This window comes from Sorex araneus, chromosome 2, assembly GCF_027595985.1.
Source record: "Sorex araneus isolate mSorAra2 chromosome 2, mSorAra2.pri, whole genome shotgun sequence".
NCBI classification, from domain to species: domain Eukaryota; kingdom Metazoa; phylum Chordata; class Mammalia; order Eulipotyphla; family Soricidae; genus Sorex; species Sorex araneus.
The window spans coordinates 227,279,354-227,299,334 of record NC_073303.1 but is presented as its reverse complement, the minus strand read 5'-3'; the positions used below and the strand labels follow the sequence as shown (position 1 = coordinate 227,299,334).

The window sequence follows — 19,981 nt, the reverse complement described above, 5'->3', positions numbered from 1 at the left end:
GTCCTGGTCCTGGGTAGTGATTCCAGGTATCTGTATATGCTCAGAACTGACAGTGATCCCTGGTACCTGGAGCTGTTCAGAGGTGATAGTCATGCCCGACACCTGGGCCTTCTCAGGAGTGACAGTGATCTCTGGTACCTGGACCTTCTCAGAGGTGGCAGTGATCCCTGATACTTGAGACTCTTCTGGGATAACAGTGATTTTTGTTAACTGGATCTGCTCAGGAGTTAAAGTGATCCCTGGTTTCTGGATCTGCTCTGTACTGAGGGTAACCCCCAGAGCTTGGATCTGGTCAGGAGTAAGGGGCAACCCCAGTGCTTTTGCCTGTTGCAGAGTGAGAGTGACCCCTCCTGCCTGGATCTGCTCAGGGGTGAGGGTGATCCCCAGTTCCTGGGCTTCCTGAGGGGTGAGAGTAATCCTCTGTCTCTGTTCCTGTATCTTACCAGGGGTGCCAGTGATCCCAGGTAACTGTGACTGCACAGGGGCACCACTGATCCCTGCTAACTGGGCCTGATCAGGGGTGCCAGTGATCTCAGGTACCTGGGCCTGCTCAGGAGTGACTGTGATTACTGCTGCCTGGGCCAGGTCAGGTCTAAGTATGTCCCTCAGTGCTTGCACCTGATCAGGGACCTGTAGGGAACGAAATTGTTGCTGAGACAGAGTGACCCTTTCTGCTTGTTCTTGCTCACGGGTGAGGGTGACCCCCGGTGTCTGAACCAGCTCAGGAGTAACAATAATCTCAGGTGACTGGGCATGCTCTGTGATCACTGGCATGTCAATCTCTTTTGGGGTGAGAGTGATTCCTGGTAGTGGGGACAATTTGGAGGTGATGGTGATCCCTGGAATAGGTGTTGGCTCAGGGGCAATAGATATCCCTGGTAGCTTGGCCTGCTCTGGTCTATCGATGACCCCCAATACTTGCATCTGATCAGGGGTTAGAGGAAACTGCAGTGCCTTTGCCTGTTGCAGAGTGAGAGTGACCCCTCTTGCCTGGACCTGCTCAGGGGTGAGGGTGACCCCTAGTGCCTGGGCCTGCTCAGGGGCAAGAGTGATCCCTGGTACCTGGGCCAGCTCAGGGGCAAGAGTGATCCCTGGTACCGGAGACTTTATAGGAGTGGTGATCCCTGTCACTGAAGTAGGCTCAGGGGCAAAAGATATCCCTGGTACTATGGCCTGCTCTGGTCTCTGGATGACCCCCAGTACTTGCATCTGATCAGGGGTTAAAGGCAACCCCAGTGCCTTTGCCTGTTGCAGAGTGAGAGTGACCCCTCCTGCCTGGACCTGCGCAGGGGTGAGGGTGATCCCAAGAGCCTGGGCCTGCTCAGGGGTGAGAGTGACCCCAGGTACCTGGGCCTGCTCAGGGGCAAGAGTGATCCCTGGTACCGGAGACTTTTTAGGAGTGGTGATCCCTGTCACTGAAGTCAGCTCAGGGGCAACAGATATCCCTGGTACTATGGCCTGCTCTGGTCTCTGGGTGACCCCCAGTACTTGCATCTGATCAGGGGTCAGAGGGAACCCCAGTGCCTTTGCCTGTTGCAGAGTGAGAGTGACCCCTCCTGCCTGAACCTGCTCAGGGGTGAGGGTGACCCCAAGTGCCTGGGCCTGCTCAGGGGTCAGAGTGACCCCAGGTACCTGGGCCAGCTCAGGGACGACAGTGATCCCTGGTACCAGAGACACTTTAGGAGTGGTGATCCCTGTCACTGAAGTAGGCTCAGGGGCAACAGATATCCCTGGTACTTTGGCCTGCTCTGGTCTCTGGGTGACCCCCAGTACTTGCATCTGATCAGGGGTTAAAGGCAACCCCAGTGCCTTTGCCTGTTGCAGAGTGAGAGTGACCCCTCCTGCCTGGACCAGCTCAGGGGTCAGGGTGACCCCAAGAGCCTGGACCTGCTCAGTGGTGAGAGTGACCCCAGGTACCTGGGCCTGCTCAGGGGCGACAGTGATCCCTGGTACCGGAGACACTTTAGGAGTGGTGATCCCTGTCACTGAAGTAGGCTCAGGGGCAACAGATATCCCTGGTACTATGGCCTGCTCTGGTCTCTGGGTGACCCCCAGTACTTGCATCTGATCAGGGGTCAGAGGGAACCCCAGTGCCTTTGCCTGTTGCAGAGTGAGAGTGACCCCTCCTGCCTGGACCTGCTCAGGGGTGAGGGTGATCCCACGAGCCTGGGCCTGCTCAGGGGTCAGAGTGACCCCAGGTACCTGGGCCTTCTCAGGGGCAAGAGTGATCCCTGGTACCGGAGACACTTTAGGAGTGGTGATCCCTGTCACTGAAGTAGGCTCAGGGGCAACAGATATCCCTGGTACTATGGCCTGCTCTGGTCTCTGGGTGACCCCCAGTACTTGCATCTGATCAGGGGTTAGAGGCAACCCCAGTGCCTTTGCCTGTTGCAGAGTGAGAGTGACCCCTCCTGCCTGGACCTGCTCAGGGGTGAGGGTGATCCCAAGAGCCTGGGCCTGCTCAGGGGTCAGAGTGACCCCAGGTACCTGGGCCTTCTCAGGGGCAAGAGTGATCCCTGGTACCGGAGACACTTTAGGAGTGGTGATCCCTGTCACTGAAGTAGGCTCAGGGGCAACAGATATCCCTGGTACTATGGCCTGCTCTGGTCTCTGGGTGACCCCCAGTACTTGCATCTGATCAGGGGTTAGAGGCAACCCCAGTGCCTTTGCCTGTTGCAGAGTGAGAGTGACCCCTCCTGCCTGGACCTGCTCAGGGGTCAGGGTGACCCCAAGAGCCTGGACCTGCTCAGTGGTGAGAGTGACCCCAGGTACCTGGGCCTGCTCAGGGGCGACAGTGATCCCTGGTACCGGAGACACTTTAGGAGTGGTGATCCCTGTCACTAAAGTAGGCTCAGGGGCAACAGATATCCCTGGTACTTTGGCCTGCTCTGGTCTCTGGGTGACCCCCAGTACTTGCATCTGATCAGGGGTTAAAGGCAACCCCAGTGCCTTTGCCTGTTGCAGAGTGAGAGTGACCCCTCCTGCCTGGACCTGCTCAGGGGTCAGGGTGACCCCAAGAGCCTGGACCTGCTCAGTGGTGAGAGTGACCCCAGGTACCTGGGCCTGCTCAGGGGCGACAGTGATCCCTGGTACCGGAGACACTTTAGGAGTGGTGATCCCTGTCACTGAAGTAGGCTCAGGGGCAACAGATATCCCTGGTACTATGGCCTGCTCTGGTCTCTGGGTGACCCCCAGTACTTGCATCTGATCAGGGGTTAGAGGCAACCCCAGTGCCTTTGCCTGTTGCAGAGTGAGAGTGACCCCTCCTGCCTGGACCTGCTCAGGAGTGAGGGTGACCCCAAGTGCCTGGGCCTGCTCAGGGGTGAGGGTGACCCCAGGTACCTGGGCCTGCTCAGGGGCGACAGTGATCCCTGGTACCGGAGACACTTTAGGAGTGGTGATCCCTGTCACTGAAGTAGGCTCAGGGGCAACAGATATCCCTGGTACTATGGCCTGCTCTGGTCTCTGGGTGACCCCCAGTACTTGCATCTGATCAGGGGTCAGAGGGAACCCCAGTGCCTTTGCCTGTTGCAGAGTGAGAGTGACCCCTCCTGCCTGGACCTGCTCAGGGGTGAGGGTGACCCCAAGAGCCTGGGCCTGCTCAGGGGTGAGAGTGACCCCAGGTACCTGGGCCTGCTCAGGGGCAAGAGTGATCCCTGGTACCGGAGACTTTTTAGGAGTGGTGATCCCTGTCACTGAAGTAGGCTCAGGGGCAACAGATATCCCTGGTACTATGGCCTGCTCTGGTCTCTGGGTGACCCCCAGTACTTGCATCTGATCAGGGGTTAGAGGCAACCCCAGTGCCTTTGCCTGTTGCAGAGTGAGAGTGACCCCTCCTGCCTGGACCTGCTCAGGGGTGAGGGTGACCCCAAGTGCCTGGGCCTGCTCAGGGGTGAGGGTGACCCCAGGTACCTGGGCCTGCTCAGGGGCGACAGTGATCCCTGGTACCGGAGACACTTTAGGAGTGGTGATCCCTGTCACTGAAGTAGGCTCAGGGGCAACAGATATCCCTGGTACTATGGCCTGCTCTGGTCTCTGGGTGACCCCCAGTACTTGCATCTGATCAGGGGTCAGAGGGAACCCCAGTGCCTTTGCCTGTTGCAGAGTGAGAGTGACCCCTCCTGCCTGGACCTGCTCAGGGGTGAGGGTGATCCCAAGAGCCTGGGCCTGCTCAGGGGTCAGAGTGACCCCAGGTACCTGGGCCTGCTCAGGGGCAAGAGTGATCCCTGGTACCGGAGACTTTTTAGGAGTGGTGATCCCTGTCACTGAAGTAGGCTCAGGGGCAACAGATATCCCTGGTACTATGGCCTGCTCTGGTCTCTGGGTGACCCCCAGTACTTGCATCTGATCAGGGGTTAAAGGCAACCCCAGTGCCTTTGCCTGTTGCAGAGTGAGAGTGACCCCTCCTGCCTGGACCTGCTCAGGGGTGAGGGTGACCCCAAGTGCCTGGGCCTGCTCAGGGGTGAGGGTGACCCCAGGTACCTGGGCCTGCTCAGGGGCGACAGTGATCCCTGGTACCGGAGACACTTTAGGAGTGGTGATCCCTTTCACTGAAGTAGGCTCAGGGGCAACAGATATCCCTGGTACTATGGCCTGCTCTGGTCTCTGGGTGACCCCCAGTACTTGCATCTGATCAGGGGTCAGAGGGAACCCCAGTGCCTTTGCCTGTTGCAGAGTGAGAGTGACCCCTCCTGCCTGGACCTGCTCAGGGGTGAGGGTGATCCCAAGAGCCTGGGCCTGCTCAGGGGTGAGGGTGACCCCAGGTACCTGGGCCTGCTCAGGGGCGACAGTGATCCCTGGTACCGGAGACACTTTAGGAGTGGTGATCCCTTTCACTGAAGTAGGCTCAGGGGCAACAGATATCCCTGGTACTATGGCCTGCTCTGGTCTCTGGGTGACCCCCAGTACTTGCATCTGATCAGGGGTCAGAGGGAACCGCAGTGCCTTTGCCTGTTGCAGAGTGAGAGTGACCCCTCCTGCCTGGACCTGCTCAGGGGTGAGGGTGATCCCAAGAGCCTGGGCCTGCTCAGGGGTGAGAGTGACCCCAGGTACCTGGGCCTGCTCAGGGGCAAGAGTGATCCCTGGTACCGGAGACTTTTTAGGAGTGGTGATCCCTGTCACTGAAGTAGGCTCAGGGGCAACAGATATCCCTGGTACTATGGCCTGCTCTGGTCTCTGGGTGACCCCCAGTACTTGCATCTGATCAGGGGTTAAATGCAACCCCAGTGCCTTTGCCTGTTGCAGAGTGAGAGTGACCCCTCCTGCCTGGACCTGCTCAGGGGTGAGGGTGACCCCAAGTGCCTGGGCCTGCTCAGGGGTTAGGGTGACCCCAGGTACCTGGGCCTGCTCAGGGGCGACAGTGATCCCTGGTACCGGAGACACTTTAGGAGTGGTGATCCCTGTCACTGAAGTAGGCTCAGGGGCAACAGATATCCCTGGTACTATGGCCTGCTCTGGTCTCTGGGTGACCCCCAGTACTTGCATCTGATCAGGGGTCAGAGGGAACCCCAGTGCCTTTGCCTGTTGCAGAGTGAGAGTGACCCCTCCTGCCTGGACCTGCTCAGGGGTGAGGGTGATCCCACGAGCCTGGGCCTGCTCAGGGGTCAGAGTGACCCCAGGTACCTGGGCCTGCTCAGGGGCAAGAGTGATCCCTGGTACCGGAGACTTTTTAGGAGTGGTGATCCCTTTCACTGAAGTAGGCTCAGGGGCAACAGATATCCCTGGTACTATGGCCTGCTCTGGTCTCTGGGTGACCCCCAGTACTTGCATCTGATCAGGGGTTAAAGGCAACCCCAGTGCCTTTGCCTGTTGAAGAGTGAGAGTGACCCCTCCTGCCTGGACCTGCTCAGGGGTGAGGGTGACCCCAAGAGCCTGGGCCTGCTCAGGGGTGAGAGTGACCCCAGGTACCTTGGCCTGCTCAGGGGCAACAGTGATCCCTGGTACTATGGCCTGCTCTGGTCTCTGGGTGACCCCCAGTACTTGCATCTGATCAGGGGTCAGAGGGAACCCCAGTGCCTTTGCCTGTTGCAGAGTGAGAGTGACTCCTCCTGCCTGGACCTGGTCAGGGGTGAGGGTGACACCACGTGCCTGGGCCTGCTCAGGGGTGACAGTGATCCCTGGTACTTCTGTCCTGCTTGGGGTGATAGTGACACCTGGTATCTGGGAGTGTTTAGGTGTGATAGATATATCGGGAATTGAAGTTATCTCAGGGGCAATAGTTACGCTGGTTACTGTGGCCTGCTCTGGTCTCTGTGTGACCCCCAGTACTTGCATCTGATCAGGGGTTAGAGGGAACCCCAGTGCCTGTGCCTGTTGGAGAGTGAGACTGACCCCTCCTGCCTGGACCTGCTCAGGGGTGAGGGTGATCCCAAGAGCCAGGGCCTGCTCAGGGGTCAGAGTGACCCCAGGTACCTGGGCCTTCTCAGGGGCAAGAGTGATCCCTGGTACCGGAGACACTTTAGGAGTGGTGATCCCTGTCACTGAAGTAGGCTCAGGGGCAACAGATATCCCTGGTACTATGGCCTGCTCTGGTCTCTGGGTGACCCCCAGTACTTGCATCTGATCAGGGGTTAAATGCAACCCCAGTGCCTTTGCCTGTTGCAAAGTGAGAGTGACCCCTCCTGCCTGGACCTGCTCAGGGGTGAGAGTGACTCCAAGTGCCTGGGCCTGCTCAGGGGTGACAGTGATCCCAGATACCCCGGCCTGCTCAGGTATAACACTGACCCCAGGTACCCGAGACTCTGTAGGAGTGATGGTGATCCCTGGGATTGCAGTTGGCTCAGGGGCAATAGTTATCCTTCGTGACTTGGCCTGCTCTGGTCTCTGGGTGAACCCCATTTCTTGCATCTGATCAGGGGGAGGAGCGATCCCCAATGCCTGTGTTTGTTGGAGAGTGAGAGTGATCCCTCCTGCCTGGACCTGGTCAGGGGTGATGGTGACACCAGGTGTCTGGGCCTGCCCAGGGGTGACAGTGATCCCTGGTACCTGGGCCTGCTCTGGAGCAACAGTTTTCCCTGGTACTTCTGTGCTGCTTGGGGTGACAATGACTCCTGGTATCTGGGAGTGTTTAGTTGTGACAGATATATCAGGAAATGAAGTCTTCTCAGTGACCTTCTCTGGCCTATGAGTGACCCCCAGTACTTCCATCTGATGAGGAGTTAGAGGCAAATCCAGTGCCTTTGCCTGTTGCAGAGTGAGAGTGACCCCTCCTGCCTTGACCTGCTCAGGGGTAAGGGTGACCCCAAGTGCCTGGACCTGCTCAGGAGGAACAGTGATCCCTGGTACCAGGGCCGGCTCTGGGGCAACAGTTTTCCCTGGTACTTCCGTCCTGCTTGGGGTGACAATGACTCCTGGTATCTGGGAGTGTTTAGGTGTGATAGATATATCAGGAATTGAAGTCTTTTCAGGGGCAACGGTTATCCCTGATACTATGGCCTGCTCTGGTCTCTGGGTGACCCCCAGTACTTGCATTTGATCAGGGGTTAGAGGGAACCCCAGTGCCTTTGCCTGTTGCAGAGTGAGTGTGACCCCTCCTGCCTGGACCTGCTCAGGGGTGAGGGTGACCCCTAGTGCCTGGGCCTGCTCAGGGGTGAGAGTGACCCCAGGTACCTTGGCCTGCTCAGGGGCAACAGTGATCCCTGGTACTGGAGACTCTTTAGGAGTGGTGATCCCTGTCATTGAAGTCAGCTCAGGGGCAATAGTTATCCCTGGTACTATGGCCTGCTCTTGTCTTTGGGTGACCCCCAGTACTTGCATCTGATCTGGGGTTAGGGGGAACCCCAGTGCCTTTGCCTGTTGGAGAGTGAGAGTGACCCCTCCTGCTCGGACCTGCTCAGGGGTGAGTGTGACCCCAAGTGCCTGGGCCTGTTCAGTGGTAACAGTGATTTCAGATACACGGGCCTGCTCAGGGGCAATAGTTTTCCCTCGTACCTTGTCCTGTTCTGGTCTCTGGGTGACCCCCAGTACTTGCATCTGATCAGAGGTTAGAGGAAACCCCAGTGCCTGTGCTTGTTGCAGAGTGAGAGTGACCCCTCCTGCATGGACTTGCTCAGGGGTGAGGGTGATTCCAAGAGCCTGGGCCTGCTCAGGGGTGAGTGTGACCCCAGGTACCTGGGCCTGCTCAGGGGTGACAGTGGTCCCTGGTATTTCTGTCTGCTTTGGGGTGACAGTGATTCCTGGGATCTGAGTGTGTTTAGGAGTGATGGTGATCCCTGGAATTGAAGTCTTCTCAGGGGCAATAGCTATATCTGACACCGGTGCCTGCTCTGGTCTCTGGGTGACCCCCAGGACTTCCATCTGATCAGGGGTTAGAGGCAACCCCAGTGCCTGTGCCTGTTGCAGAGTGAGAGTGACCCCTCCTGCCTGGACCTGCTCAGGGGTGAGTGTGACCCCAAGTGCCTGGGCCTGTTCAGTGGTAACAGTGATTTCAGATACACGGGCCTGCTCAGGGGCAATAGTTTTCCCTCGTACCTTGTCCTGTTCTGGTCTCTGGGTGACCCCCAGTACTTGCATCTGATCAGAGGTTAGAGGAAACCCCAGTGCCTGTGCTTGTTGCAGAGTGAGAGTGACCCCTCCTGCATGGACTTGCTCAGGTGTGAGGGTGATTCCAAGAGCCTGGGCCTGCTCAGGGGTGAGTGTGACCCCAGGTACCTGGGCCTGCTCAGGGGTGACAGTGGTCCCTGGTATTTCTGTCTGCTTTGGGGTGACAGTGATTCCTGGGATCTGAGTGTGTTTAGGAGTGATGGTGATCCCTGGAATTGAAGTCTTCTCAGGGGCAATAGCTATATCTGACACCGGTGCCTGCTCTGGTCTCTGGGTGACCCCCAGGACTTCCATCTGATCAGGGGTTAGAGGCAACCCCAGTGCCTGTGCCTGTTGCAGAGTGAGAGTGACCCCTCCTGCCTGGACCTGCTCAGGGGTGAGTGTGACCCCAAGTGCCTGGGCCTGTTCAGTGGTAACAGTGATTTCAGATACACGGGCCTGCTCAGGGGCAATAGTTTTCCCTCGTACCTTGTCCTGTTCTGGTCTCTGGGTGACCCCCAGTACTTGCATCTGATCAGAGGTTAGAGGAAACCCCAGTGCCTGTGCTTGTTGCAGAGTGAGAGTGACCCCTCCTGCATGGACTTGCTCAGGGGTGAGGGTGATTCCAAGAGCCTGGGCCTGCTCAGGGGTGAGTGTGACCCCAGGTACCTGGGCCTGCTCAGGGGTGACAGTGGTCTCTGGTATTTCTGTCTGCTTTGGGGTGACAGTGATTCCTGGGATCTGAGTGTGTTTAGGAGTGATGGTGATCCCTGGAATTGAAGTCTTCTCAGGGGCAATAGCTATATCTGACACCGGTGCCTGCTCTGGTCTCTGGGTGACCCCCAGGACTTCCATCTGATCAGGGGTTAGAGGCAACCCCAGTGCCTGTGCCTGTTGCAGAGTGAGAGTGACCCCTCCTGCCTGGACCTGCTCAGGGGTGAGGGTGACCCCAAGTGCCCTGGCCTGCTCAGGGGTGAGAGTGATCCTCCATTCCTGGGACTCCTTGGGGGCTTGAATGATCCTCTGCGACTTTACCTGTACCTGCTCTGGGGTGACAGTAACTCCTGGTAACTGAGCCTCCTCAGACATGAATGTGGTCTCTGACAACTGGACCTGCTCAGGTATAAATTTGATCCCTAATGCTTCTCTCTGGTCCATGGTGAGACTGAATCCTAGATCCTCAACTTGTTGCCGTGTGAGAGTGACCCCTCCCTCCTGGACCTGCTCAGTCGTGAGGTTGATCCCCAGTGATTCCGCTTGTTGGATCGTTAGAGTAATCCCTTGTTCCTGGATTTGTTTAGGAGTAAGAATAGTCTCCTGTGATTGGACTTGTCCTTGGGTAGTTGTGACCCTCAATTTTTGTTCTTGTTTAGAACTTGGAAGAATATGTTTTGCCTTGGTATATTCTAATGTAAGAGATTCTTCTGATGGCTCAGCCTGCGCAGGAAGAAGAGTTGTCCCCAGTTCCTGCTCTTGCTTAGTTGTGGCAATGATATGCTTCTGTGGATCCTCTTCCTCGGAAACAGGAATGATCCTAGATGGGGGTAATTTTGTTTGGGTTTTAGAAGTGATTGGAGATGGGAGAGTTCTATCGAGTTTCTCTGATGACTGAGCTCCCTGGAACTCTTCTTTTTTGTATGAGTCAGATGCGTCTTTCAATTGCTCTTTCCCTCTGATAGATGGAGAGATCTCAAGTCTTACTTCTTCAGTTTTTTTCTCCTTACCACCCCCTTTTTTTTTCTGCTTCTGCCTTTCATAGTCTTCTGTCTTTTTCTTTCCTGTCTTCATTAACACTTCTTTTTCCCTACTAATATCTGTCTTTGAAAATTCCATTTCCCCTTGCTCTTCCTCACTTTTTGTCATCTGAAATTCTTTCAATGTCATTTTATACTTTTCTTCTTCCAGTTGCTGTTGCTTTGACCTCCCAAGCTGCGCTTCCCTCTCTTCATGTCCTTTACCTTGTTCAATCTGCACTTGCATCCTCTGTTTTGGCTGCTTCTCCCTCACCTCTTTTTCCTGCCCCTCTGTTTGCTCTTCCTCTTCCATGTGGAAGTCTGCTTCTCCCTTCTCTAAATTCTGATCTGTCATCTCATCTCTTTCTTTTTGCGACTGGGACTTAAGACTCATATCAATATCTTTTTCTTTACTTTTTTGTAAATAATCCTCTTGATTCTTATTTTGCTCCTCCTGGTCTTTGTCTTCTACAGAGACTCCTGAAATATCTCCTTCACTTACTATTTCAGTCACCATCCTTTGCATTAAATGGTCAGTTTTGGGGTCCGTGCTCCTATATGAGACTGAGGTGCTAATTGCAGATGTTGCTGTACTTGGCATCTGAACATTCAATTCTGGTATAATTGAGTCTTCCTCTTTTTGTTTGTCTACTCTTTTTTTCTTCTTTTTTATATCTTTGTATTTTTTCACAACAGCTGTCACGGTGTCAGCCACTTTTTCAAAGTATTCCTCTATTTGTTCCTTTATAACTCCTAAATCTTCATCTTCTTTTTTGTCTACTAACTCTTTGTGCCAAGTTTTTTTATCCCAAAGCTTTTCTGCCTCCTTAATTCTGTCTTTTAGGTAATCTACTACAGATTTCTGAAAGTCCTCTATATTTCTCTGTTCATGTTCATCTTGTTGACTTTCTAGATCTCTAGTAAATTCTGAAGTCTCTCTGGTTATTTTAGATGCACTTTCAAGTTTATAGGATTTGGTGGAGGCTGGGACATTCTTATCAATTTCTCCTTCTTCACTTGCAGCTAGTTTTAAAATCCGTTTCTGGCGTTTTGGTTTTACTTTCTCAATAGGAACCTTTAAACGGCTTGTCTTTGACTGTACTTCACCAATCTGCCTAGAATCTTTGTGTATGGACTCTGGGGTCTCTTCTTTGGTAGCCTCTGAATGAGTACCCTTTTTTCGTTTCACTTTCTCAGTGGGAATCTTTATTTGGCCTGTTTTTGACTGTCCTTCACCAATTTGCCTAGTATCTTTGTATTTTGGCTCAGGGGTCTCTTCCTCTGTACTCTCTGAACGAGTATCTTTTGTATCTTTTTTATCAAATAAATAGTCTGAACGAGTATCTTTTGTATCTTTTTTATCAAATAAATAGTCTGAACGAGTATCTTTTGTATCTTTTTTATCAAATAAATAGTCTGAACGAGTATCTTTTGTATCTTTTTTATCAAATAAAAATGCAGATTTGATCTTCCTGAATCGATCAGTTGTACTCCTCTTGTGACCAATAGAAGAGGCATCATAAGAGACATCTGGACTTTTGGATACAAGAGTGGAGTCTGATCCTGTTTCTTCTTTCATCTCTTCCAGCGGTGGTAACTCAACTTGGATATCAGTTTTGGTGACTTCAATTTCCTCTTCGTCTTTATCAATTCTGTGTTTTGATCCAGAAATCTTAGGTGCACTCAGGCTTCTAACATGCCTTTTTTTCTGTGGCTGATCAATCCCATAACTACTTCTCTTCTGTGATAACTGGCCTTGGGAGATTTCTTTATCAGGGGATATCTGTTCATCTTCATATATATGTGGAACAGTTGAGTCCCACTTCATCCCCAAAGTTCCGGCCTCTTTTTGAAGGCCCGCATCTACAATACTTTCAGTTTCTTTATCTGCAGTGCTTCCTGTGGTACTAGCCAAGGATGACTGGGGAGGAAGCTCAGGTGGTGGTTTAATGAATGTTGCGGACATTACTTGCTGACAAAGTCTTTCGTATTTTTCTTCTGCAATTTGAAGACTCTGCTGAAGCATTTCATTTTTTTCACAAATATAACTTATTATTTGCTTATTTACTAGATTTTTTTTATTTTCATCTTCCTCATCTGTTTGCCCAGTGTCACTTTGGACTGTTAATACTTTTACTTCATCATTTAGTGTAGTCAAAGCTTTAGAAAGACTTGATATTGTTGCTGATATATACTTAATAGCATTGCTTTCCAATTTAGTGAACATTGAAGTACCTGCAAGTTCCTGTAACATATCTTGGATTTCTGAAATCTTTGTTTTTGTTGCAAAGTCGTCACTAAGTATCTGCTCTGGTTTTAAAGCATGGGCTGTTGCAGGTCGCTTTGTAGCTCTTTCTTTCCAAGATTTCCATAGGGTACCTCTAAATACTAGAAGAAGAAAACAGAACATAAGATAAAGATTGCTCTTATTCTTTTGTGTTATGCTCTTCCTAAGATTAAGAAGTTTACCTTAAATTAATAGATAGCTGTAAGATAAGATTTATCAGGGTACCAGAGTGATAGTACAGTAGGTAGGGTAAGGCACTTTCCTTGTATGTGGCAAATCTGGGTTCAAATCTAGCACCCCATATGATCCCCCGAGCTCACCAGAAGTGATCCCTAAGTGCAGAGCCATGTGTAAGCCTTGAGCATAACTGCATATGGCCACAAAACAAAAACAAACCAAAAAATAATGGCAGCAATTGTTTATCAAATAGAGTATATTAATCAACATATTAAATTAGGAAAACTAAACTAAAGAAGTTTTGAAATGTGTAATTAGAAGTACTGGGGATGGGACCCAGGTCAGTTGCATGCAAGGCAAGTGCTGTGCTATCACTCTGGTCCAAACCTATGTTCTCCTTTGAACACATATATCTGTTTTTTATCCATTCAGGAGAAGCCCAAGTTCTCTCTTGAACATATACTCCTCTTTCTCTTCCCTGTTTAGGTAAATTTATTCCAATAAAAACTATCTTGCTTCACTGAAATTTTTAAAACTCAAGACGACAGGAATCTTTTGTTTATTTGGCTTGATTTGGGGCTATACCTGCCAATGCTTAGGGGTCACTCCTGGCAGTGCTCAGGGGACCATATGGGATGCTGGTGATTAAATCCAGCTTGGCCACCTGCAAGGCAAGCACACTACCTGCTGGATTACTGCCCCGGCCCCAAGAGTACAGGAACTTTATCAAACAAATTCCTCACCACAATGCTTTGAAAGTAGAAATTAACCACAAATGACAAACTAGAAAAACACAACACTTGATTTTTTTTGGAGGGGTCACACCCGGCAATGCGAAGGGATTACCTCCTGACTTTGCACTCAGGAATTACTCCTGGTGGTGCTCAGAGTACCATATGGGATGCTGGGAATCAAAGCTGGGTTGGCCACGTGCAAGGCAAACGTCCTACCTGTTGTGCTATAGCTCCAGCTCCAACACTTGAAAATTAAACATCATACTACTAAAAAAGTAGTGGGTCAATGAGGAACTTTAAAGTGGTCAAAACATTTTCAGGAAATGGGGTTACGTCAGTAGTACAATGGGGAGGGCACTTGCCTTGATTGTGCTGAGCCAACTTATCTCCAGCTCCCTATGTGGTCTTTCCAGCTCCAAGCTTCTCCAGGAGTCATCTCTGAGCTCAGGAGTAAACCCTGAGCATCATTGGGCATGACCAATAAATAAATAAGTTCTGGAATACTCTCAGTCCCGCCCGCACAGCAGAGCCTAGCAAGCTACCTGTGGCATATTCGATATGCCAAAAACAGTAACAATAGGTCTCATTATCCTGACCCTGAAAGAGCTTCCAATTGCTGTGAAAGACGAGTAAGGAGAGGCTACTAAAATCTCAGAGCTGAGTATAATAGAGATGTTACTGATGCCCGCTCGAGTAGATCGATGAACAATGGGATGACAGTGACAGTGATACAGTGAAGTTCTGGAAATGAGTCAGGCAGTTAGTCAAAGGATTAGTGTACATGCTTTGCCTGTGGGATACCAAGATTTGATTCCTATTAGTGCATGTCCCCTGCAGTTTAAAAAAATTTTCAGTTACAAAAACACTTAAAGATGTCAGAGTGATAGTAGATTGTGTAGAGCATTTGCTTTGCATGTGGTCAACCCAGGTTCTATCCCTGGCATCCCATATGGTCCACCGAGAACTGTCAGGAGTAATTCCTGAGTGCATAGCCAGAAGTGATCCCTGAGCATTGCTGGGTGTGACCCAAAAAGCCAATAAAACAAAACAAAATATGACATTAAAAAAAACAACAACCATGGGGCTGGAGAGATAGCACAGCGGGTAGGGCGTTTGCCTTACACGCGGTCGACCCGGATTCAATTCCCAGCATCCCATATGGTCCCCTGAGCACCGCCAGGACTAATTCCTGAGTGAAGAGCCAGGAGTAACCCCTGTTCATGCCCAGGGGTGACCCCCCCCAAAAAAAAAGCAGTGGTGGGAGGATAGGAGACAATGAAGAATGGATCAGAGGTGACATAAAGATGATGGTGAAAGGTCATGGACACTTTGGTCATGATAAATAGTAACTTTTTCTATCACTATGTCACTGTCACTGTCATCCCGTTGTTCATCGATTTGCTCAAGCGGGCACCAGTAACATCTCCATTGTGAGACTTGTTGTTGCTGTTTATGGCATATCGAATATACCACGGGTAGCTTGCCAGGCTCTGCCGTGAGGGCAGGATACTCTCGGTAGCTTGCCGGGCTCTCTGAGAGGGACAGAGGAATCAAACCCAGGTTGGTCACGTACAAGGCAAACATCCTAGCCGTACTTTTAAATTAAATTTTAAATGTTAAAAATGTAAGGACTATTGTAACCATATTACCTAACCTATAACAAATAATTAAAAATAACTAACGCTATAGCTATTAAAAAATTAGGCAAGGAGATCTCAAATTTCTGAAATGCATGTTTTGCACTTCAACTCAATCCTTGGCACCTGTGGTCCCCTAAGCACTGTCAAGAGTGGCCCTCAACCACTAAATTAGTAGTCCTCAAGCACTATAAGATGTAGTTCAAAAAACAAATAATGCCCTCCGCCCAGATGAGATCTGGAGCAGCCGTGCATGACACGCCCCCTCTGCTCCTTAAAGACTATGATCCGGGAGGTCTACTAACACATTTTGGCACCGAGAGACTTATAGAAATGCATCTAGACTGTAAACTGAGCTAAAACAACAGAAATCCAAAACTGCGCGGCTGCTGTTGTGGCCGCGTGAGCTCCGATAATCTTCATTCTCAGCAATGGAAAACAAACTATCAAATGATTCCTTTTCAGCAGGTTTGATTGTTGGGGGAAAATTCCAAATAATAATAGTCGGTTCTCTGTTGAAATATTGAATATATCCAAAGTATAGAGAGAATAAAGTGAAGATCATTGGCCACTCAGGTGCGGGGGGGTGGGGGGTGGGAGGGGGATATATTGGGGTTCTTGGTTGGGGGACAGGTGCACTGGTGAAGGGATGGGGGTTTGATCATTATAAGACTGAGACTTAAACCTGAAAGCTTTGTAACTTTTGTCACGGTGATTCAATAAAATAAAAGAAAAGAAAAGAACAGACTATTAAGACATGTAGGTGAAGAGCAAGAAAGATAGTATATGGGGGAAGGCACTTGACTTGTTCATACTGATTTGATTCCTGCATATGGTCCTGTTATTCTCCAAGCTTAGGGATCATACTGGGAATGATCCCTGAGCACAGAACCAGGAATAATCTCTTGAGCACTTCCAGGGATACCACCTCCTTCAAAAAGAAAAGAAAAGAAACAAGCAGATGAAATATATATCACTGTATCACTGTATCACTGTCATCCCATTGTTCATTGATTTGCTCGAGTGGATGCCAATAACATCTCCATTCGTCCTTTCACTTGTAGCCCAATGGTGTAATGGGGCCTCTTTCAGAATCAGGGGAATGAGGACCGTCGTTGTTACTGTTTTTGGCATATCGAGTAAGCCACAGGGAGCTTGCCAGGCTCTGCCGTGCGGGCAGGATACTCTTGGTAGCTTGCTGGGCTCTCCAAGAAGGACGGAAGCTTTTGGGGTAGCCTCCAATTGCCTTTACAGGTGTTCCCAATCTACCGAATGTAAGCTTTTGGTAGACTGGCATGTTGTAATGATCTGCACACTGACAAACATGCACCTGCTTGCATCTCTGGGCAGCACCTGGGACATCTGCAGCCTCATGTTGGTTGATCTCCTTGAGGTTGATGGAATGCACCTGGAGGTTGTTGAGCAGCTGGCAGAACAGGACCCTATCGTGGAGGGTCTGTGCCAGGTTGAACACCTGCACCAAGTCCCAGGTCACTGGGTGGTTGTCTGACAGCACTCCACAGTGGATGAGTCACTGTGCTCACTGCCACCATGGCACTGCGACTCGGCCCAGCCCAGGCAGGCGGCAATGCTGCAGCTGCCGCTGTGGTTTCTCTATGCTGGGCTGATGCCATTCTGTCCGAATCTTGCAAAACAGCTGGCAATGTCCATCAGGAATCACGTAGAGTTTCAGCAGGGATCATGCCTAGAGTTCCATGTCTGGCGTGCTGAGTCACACCCTGTCTAAGGTGAGATGGTGAGCTGGGTTCAGAAGAGTGCAAGGGGTTCCAGTGGTGTTGGTGCCATCTTGCCTCCAATCAAATATGGTGTGGTAATTATGGAAAATGAATAGGGAGTGTCTTACGATGTTTAGGTATGTTCACTAATACGTGAAGCTCAGCCTGAGCATGTAGAAAGCAGCCTAGAGCATGGCAGCAGTTGGGTTGTGGAGGATGGCAGCCGGGGCTGGGTCCCTTGAGATAGGGAGCCCCTCTCTGGGGCACCCTGAGTGAAAACAGCCTGGCGCAGAGTCCTGAGCAGCATTCACTGTCATGCATATGCGACGCTTCTGCCTGGGTGGGAGGGAACCACCACACCCACTTTCTCTCTAGCAGCCAGCTGGACAGTTTTCCATGTTTTTATTGAAATACAAAAGTGCAAAGGTGAAATACATGATTGGTGCTGGGAAGCCGGGTCATAGGGCGGCCAACAATATATATATTCCCGAGAAAAAAATAGAAAAATTATGTAGCTAGTAGCCATACTTACAAGAAATTTTGAAGAAGTTCTTCAGGATATAAATTCATACAAAGAAATAAAGAGCTACAATATATGTGGGTAAATATAAAGAGACAATAAAATTATTTTCTATCAAGTACCTCAGAATCAGTTTAACTAAAGAAGTGAAGGCCCAATCCAAAGAAAACAACTAAACACTGCTTCAATAGATAAAAGAGGACATGAGGAATGGAGATACATCCCCTGCTTATGGGTTAGAAGGATTAACATTGTCAAAATGGCAATACTCCCCAAAACATCATGCAGATTCAGTATGTCCCTATAAGTATACCTATGACATTTTTCAAAGAATTAGATCAAACAGTTCTGAAACTCAGATGGAACAACAAACCCTCACAAATAGCTAAAGTAATCTTTGGGAATAAGATGAGAAATTGCCTTCCCCAACTTCAAACTGCACTTACAAAGAGGCAGTAATTAAAACAGCATGGTATTGGAATAAAGACAGTACCATAGATCAATGGAAAAGAGCTGACTATCATGCTGATACAGACCCTCAAATGTATGACCATTTAATCTTTGACAGAGGAACAAGTAATACGAAGTGAAGCAAGGAAAGCCTCTTCAACAAGCAGTGCTGGGAAACCCAGGCAGCTACATGTACAAAAATGAACTCAGGGGCTGGAGCAATAGCACAGCGGGTAGGGTGTTTGCCTTGCACGCGGCCGACCTGGGTTCGATTCCCAGCATCCCATATGGTCCCCTGAGCACCGCCAGGAGTAACTCCTGAGTGCAAAGCCAGGAGGTAACCCCTGTGCATTGCCAGGTGTGACCCAAAAAGAAAAAAAAATGAACTCAGACCTCTATCTAATGCCTTGCACAAAAGTCAGGTCAAAATGAATTAAAGACCCTAACATCAGACCTGAATCCATAAACTACATGAAGGAAAACACAGCCAGAACTCTCCATGACATTGAAGCTAAATCTTCAAAGATGAATCATCTTCAAAGATGAAACACCAGTGACCAAGCAAGTGTAAGCAAAGATAAATGAGACCACATTAAACTAAAAAGCTTCTCCTTGGTCATTGTAAAAGGAGACAATGACCAAGATACAAAGACAGCCCATGAAATGGAAAAAATTACTTACCCAATGCCCATCTGTAAGGGGTTAATAGCAAAGATATATAACGTACGGGTAGAACTTTATAAGAAAAAAATCCAATCCCATCAAAAAATGAGAAGAAGTGAACAGAAAATTTCCTGAAGAAGTAAAAATGGCCAAAGGCACATGAAAAATGCTCTCCATCACTAATCATCAGGGAGATGCAAATCAGAACAACAGTGATATATCATCTCACACCACAAAGACACATCAAAAAGAACAAGAACAACCAGTGCTGGTGTGGATGTGGGAAGAAAGGGATTCTCATTCATTGTTGGTGGAATTCCAACTGATCTAGCCTTTATGGAAAACAATGTGGGCATTCCTCAAAAAACTAGAAATTGAGCTCCCATTTGACCCAGCATTACCACTTCTGGGAATATACCTTGGGAACCCAAAAACACACAATAAGGAGTGCCACCTGCACTTCTGTGATCACTGCAGCACTATTTTCAATAGCCAGAATCTGGAAACAACCCAAGTGCCCAAGAACAAATGACGGGATAAAGAAGCCACGACACATCTATGCAATGGAATACTACTCAGCCACCAGGGAAAATGAAGTCATGAGATTTGCTTCTAAATGGATGGACATGGAGAGTATAATACTGAGTGAAATAAGTCAGGGGAGAGAAACAGATATCGAATGAGTGAACTCATTTGTAGGATAAAGAACATAGTATGAGACTAATACCCAAGGACAGTAGAACAAGGGCCAGAGGACTATTTCATGGTTAGGAGATTGGCACATTCTATGTCTGTTCTCTCCCCTGACTCATTTCACTCAGCATGATACTCTCCATGTCCATTCATTTAGAAACAAATTCCATGACTTCATTTTCCCTGGTGGCTGAGTAGTGGAGGAGAGGCAAGTTAGGATAGAGAAGGTACTACTGTAAGAATAGTTGGAAATGATCACTCTGGACAAGAACTGAGTGCTGAAAGTATGTAGAGGAATGTACATAATAACCCTTCAATACCTGTATTTCAAACCATAATACCCAAGAGGAAAAAGGGAGAACAAGAGCAAGAGAAGAAGAAAAATGCCTGCCACAGAGGCAGATGTGGGTAGAGTTGGAGGGAGGGAAAATGGGGACATCGGTGGTAGAAAATGTACACTGGTGAAGGGACAGGTGTTAGAACATTGTATGAATAAAACCCAATCATGAACAACTTTGTGTATCTCAATAAAATAATTTTCTATTAAAAAACAATTTTCTACTTTTAAATATTTTAAGACAATTGCTAAAAACTATAGTATTGGATTTATGACATATAAAGATGTGAAATACATGTTACAACACCAAGGTAAGATAAATAATGGAGCTATTGAAACAAGAATTCTATATTTTTCTTGGATTAATCTAAAACAAATTATGATATCTTAACATGCAATCTATAGAACACAACCACTAAGAAAATTACTCAAAAGATATAAAGCAGGGTAGAGGTGATGGGAATTGAAACAGGCTATAGAGAAGAACAGAAGTT

The 19,981-nt window shown here is 49.4% G+C and overlaps 1 protein-coding gene across 1 annotated transcript in view; it reads right to left on the bottom strand.

Moving 5' to 3' along the window:
* FAM186A (family with sequence similarity 186 member A) overlaps nt 1–19,981 on the bottom strand; it is a 59,194-nt gene that overhangs the window by 18,107 nt on the left and 21,106 nt on the right. Inside the window, exons 4-13 of the mRNA XM_055124588.1 lie at nt 10,271–12,641; nt 9,916–10,054; nt 5,764–5,985; nt 5,272–5,337; nt 4,987–5,094; nt 4,702–4,773; nt 4,339–4,488; nt 4,132–4,161; nt 3,760–3,918; nt 2,344–2,487 (exon numbers count right to left, since the gene is read on the bottom strand). Coding sequence (XP_054980563.1) covers nt 2,344–2,487; nt 3,760–3,918; nt 4,132–4,161; nt 4,339–4,488; nt 4,702–4,773; nt 4,987–5,094; nt 5,272–5,337; nt 5,764–5,985; nt 9,916–10,054; nt 10,271–12,641 — 3,461 coding nt within the window. The remainder of the gene's footprint in view (nt 1–2,343; nt 2,488–3,759; nt 3,919–4,131; nt 4,162–4,338; nt 4,489–4,701; nt 4,774–4,986; nt 5,095–5,271; nt 5,338–5,763; nt 5,986–9,915; nt 10,055–10,270; nt 12,642–19,981) is intronic.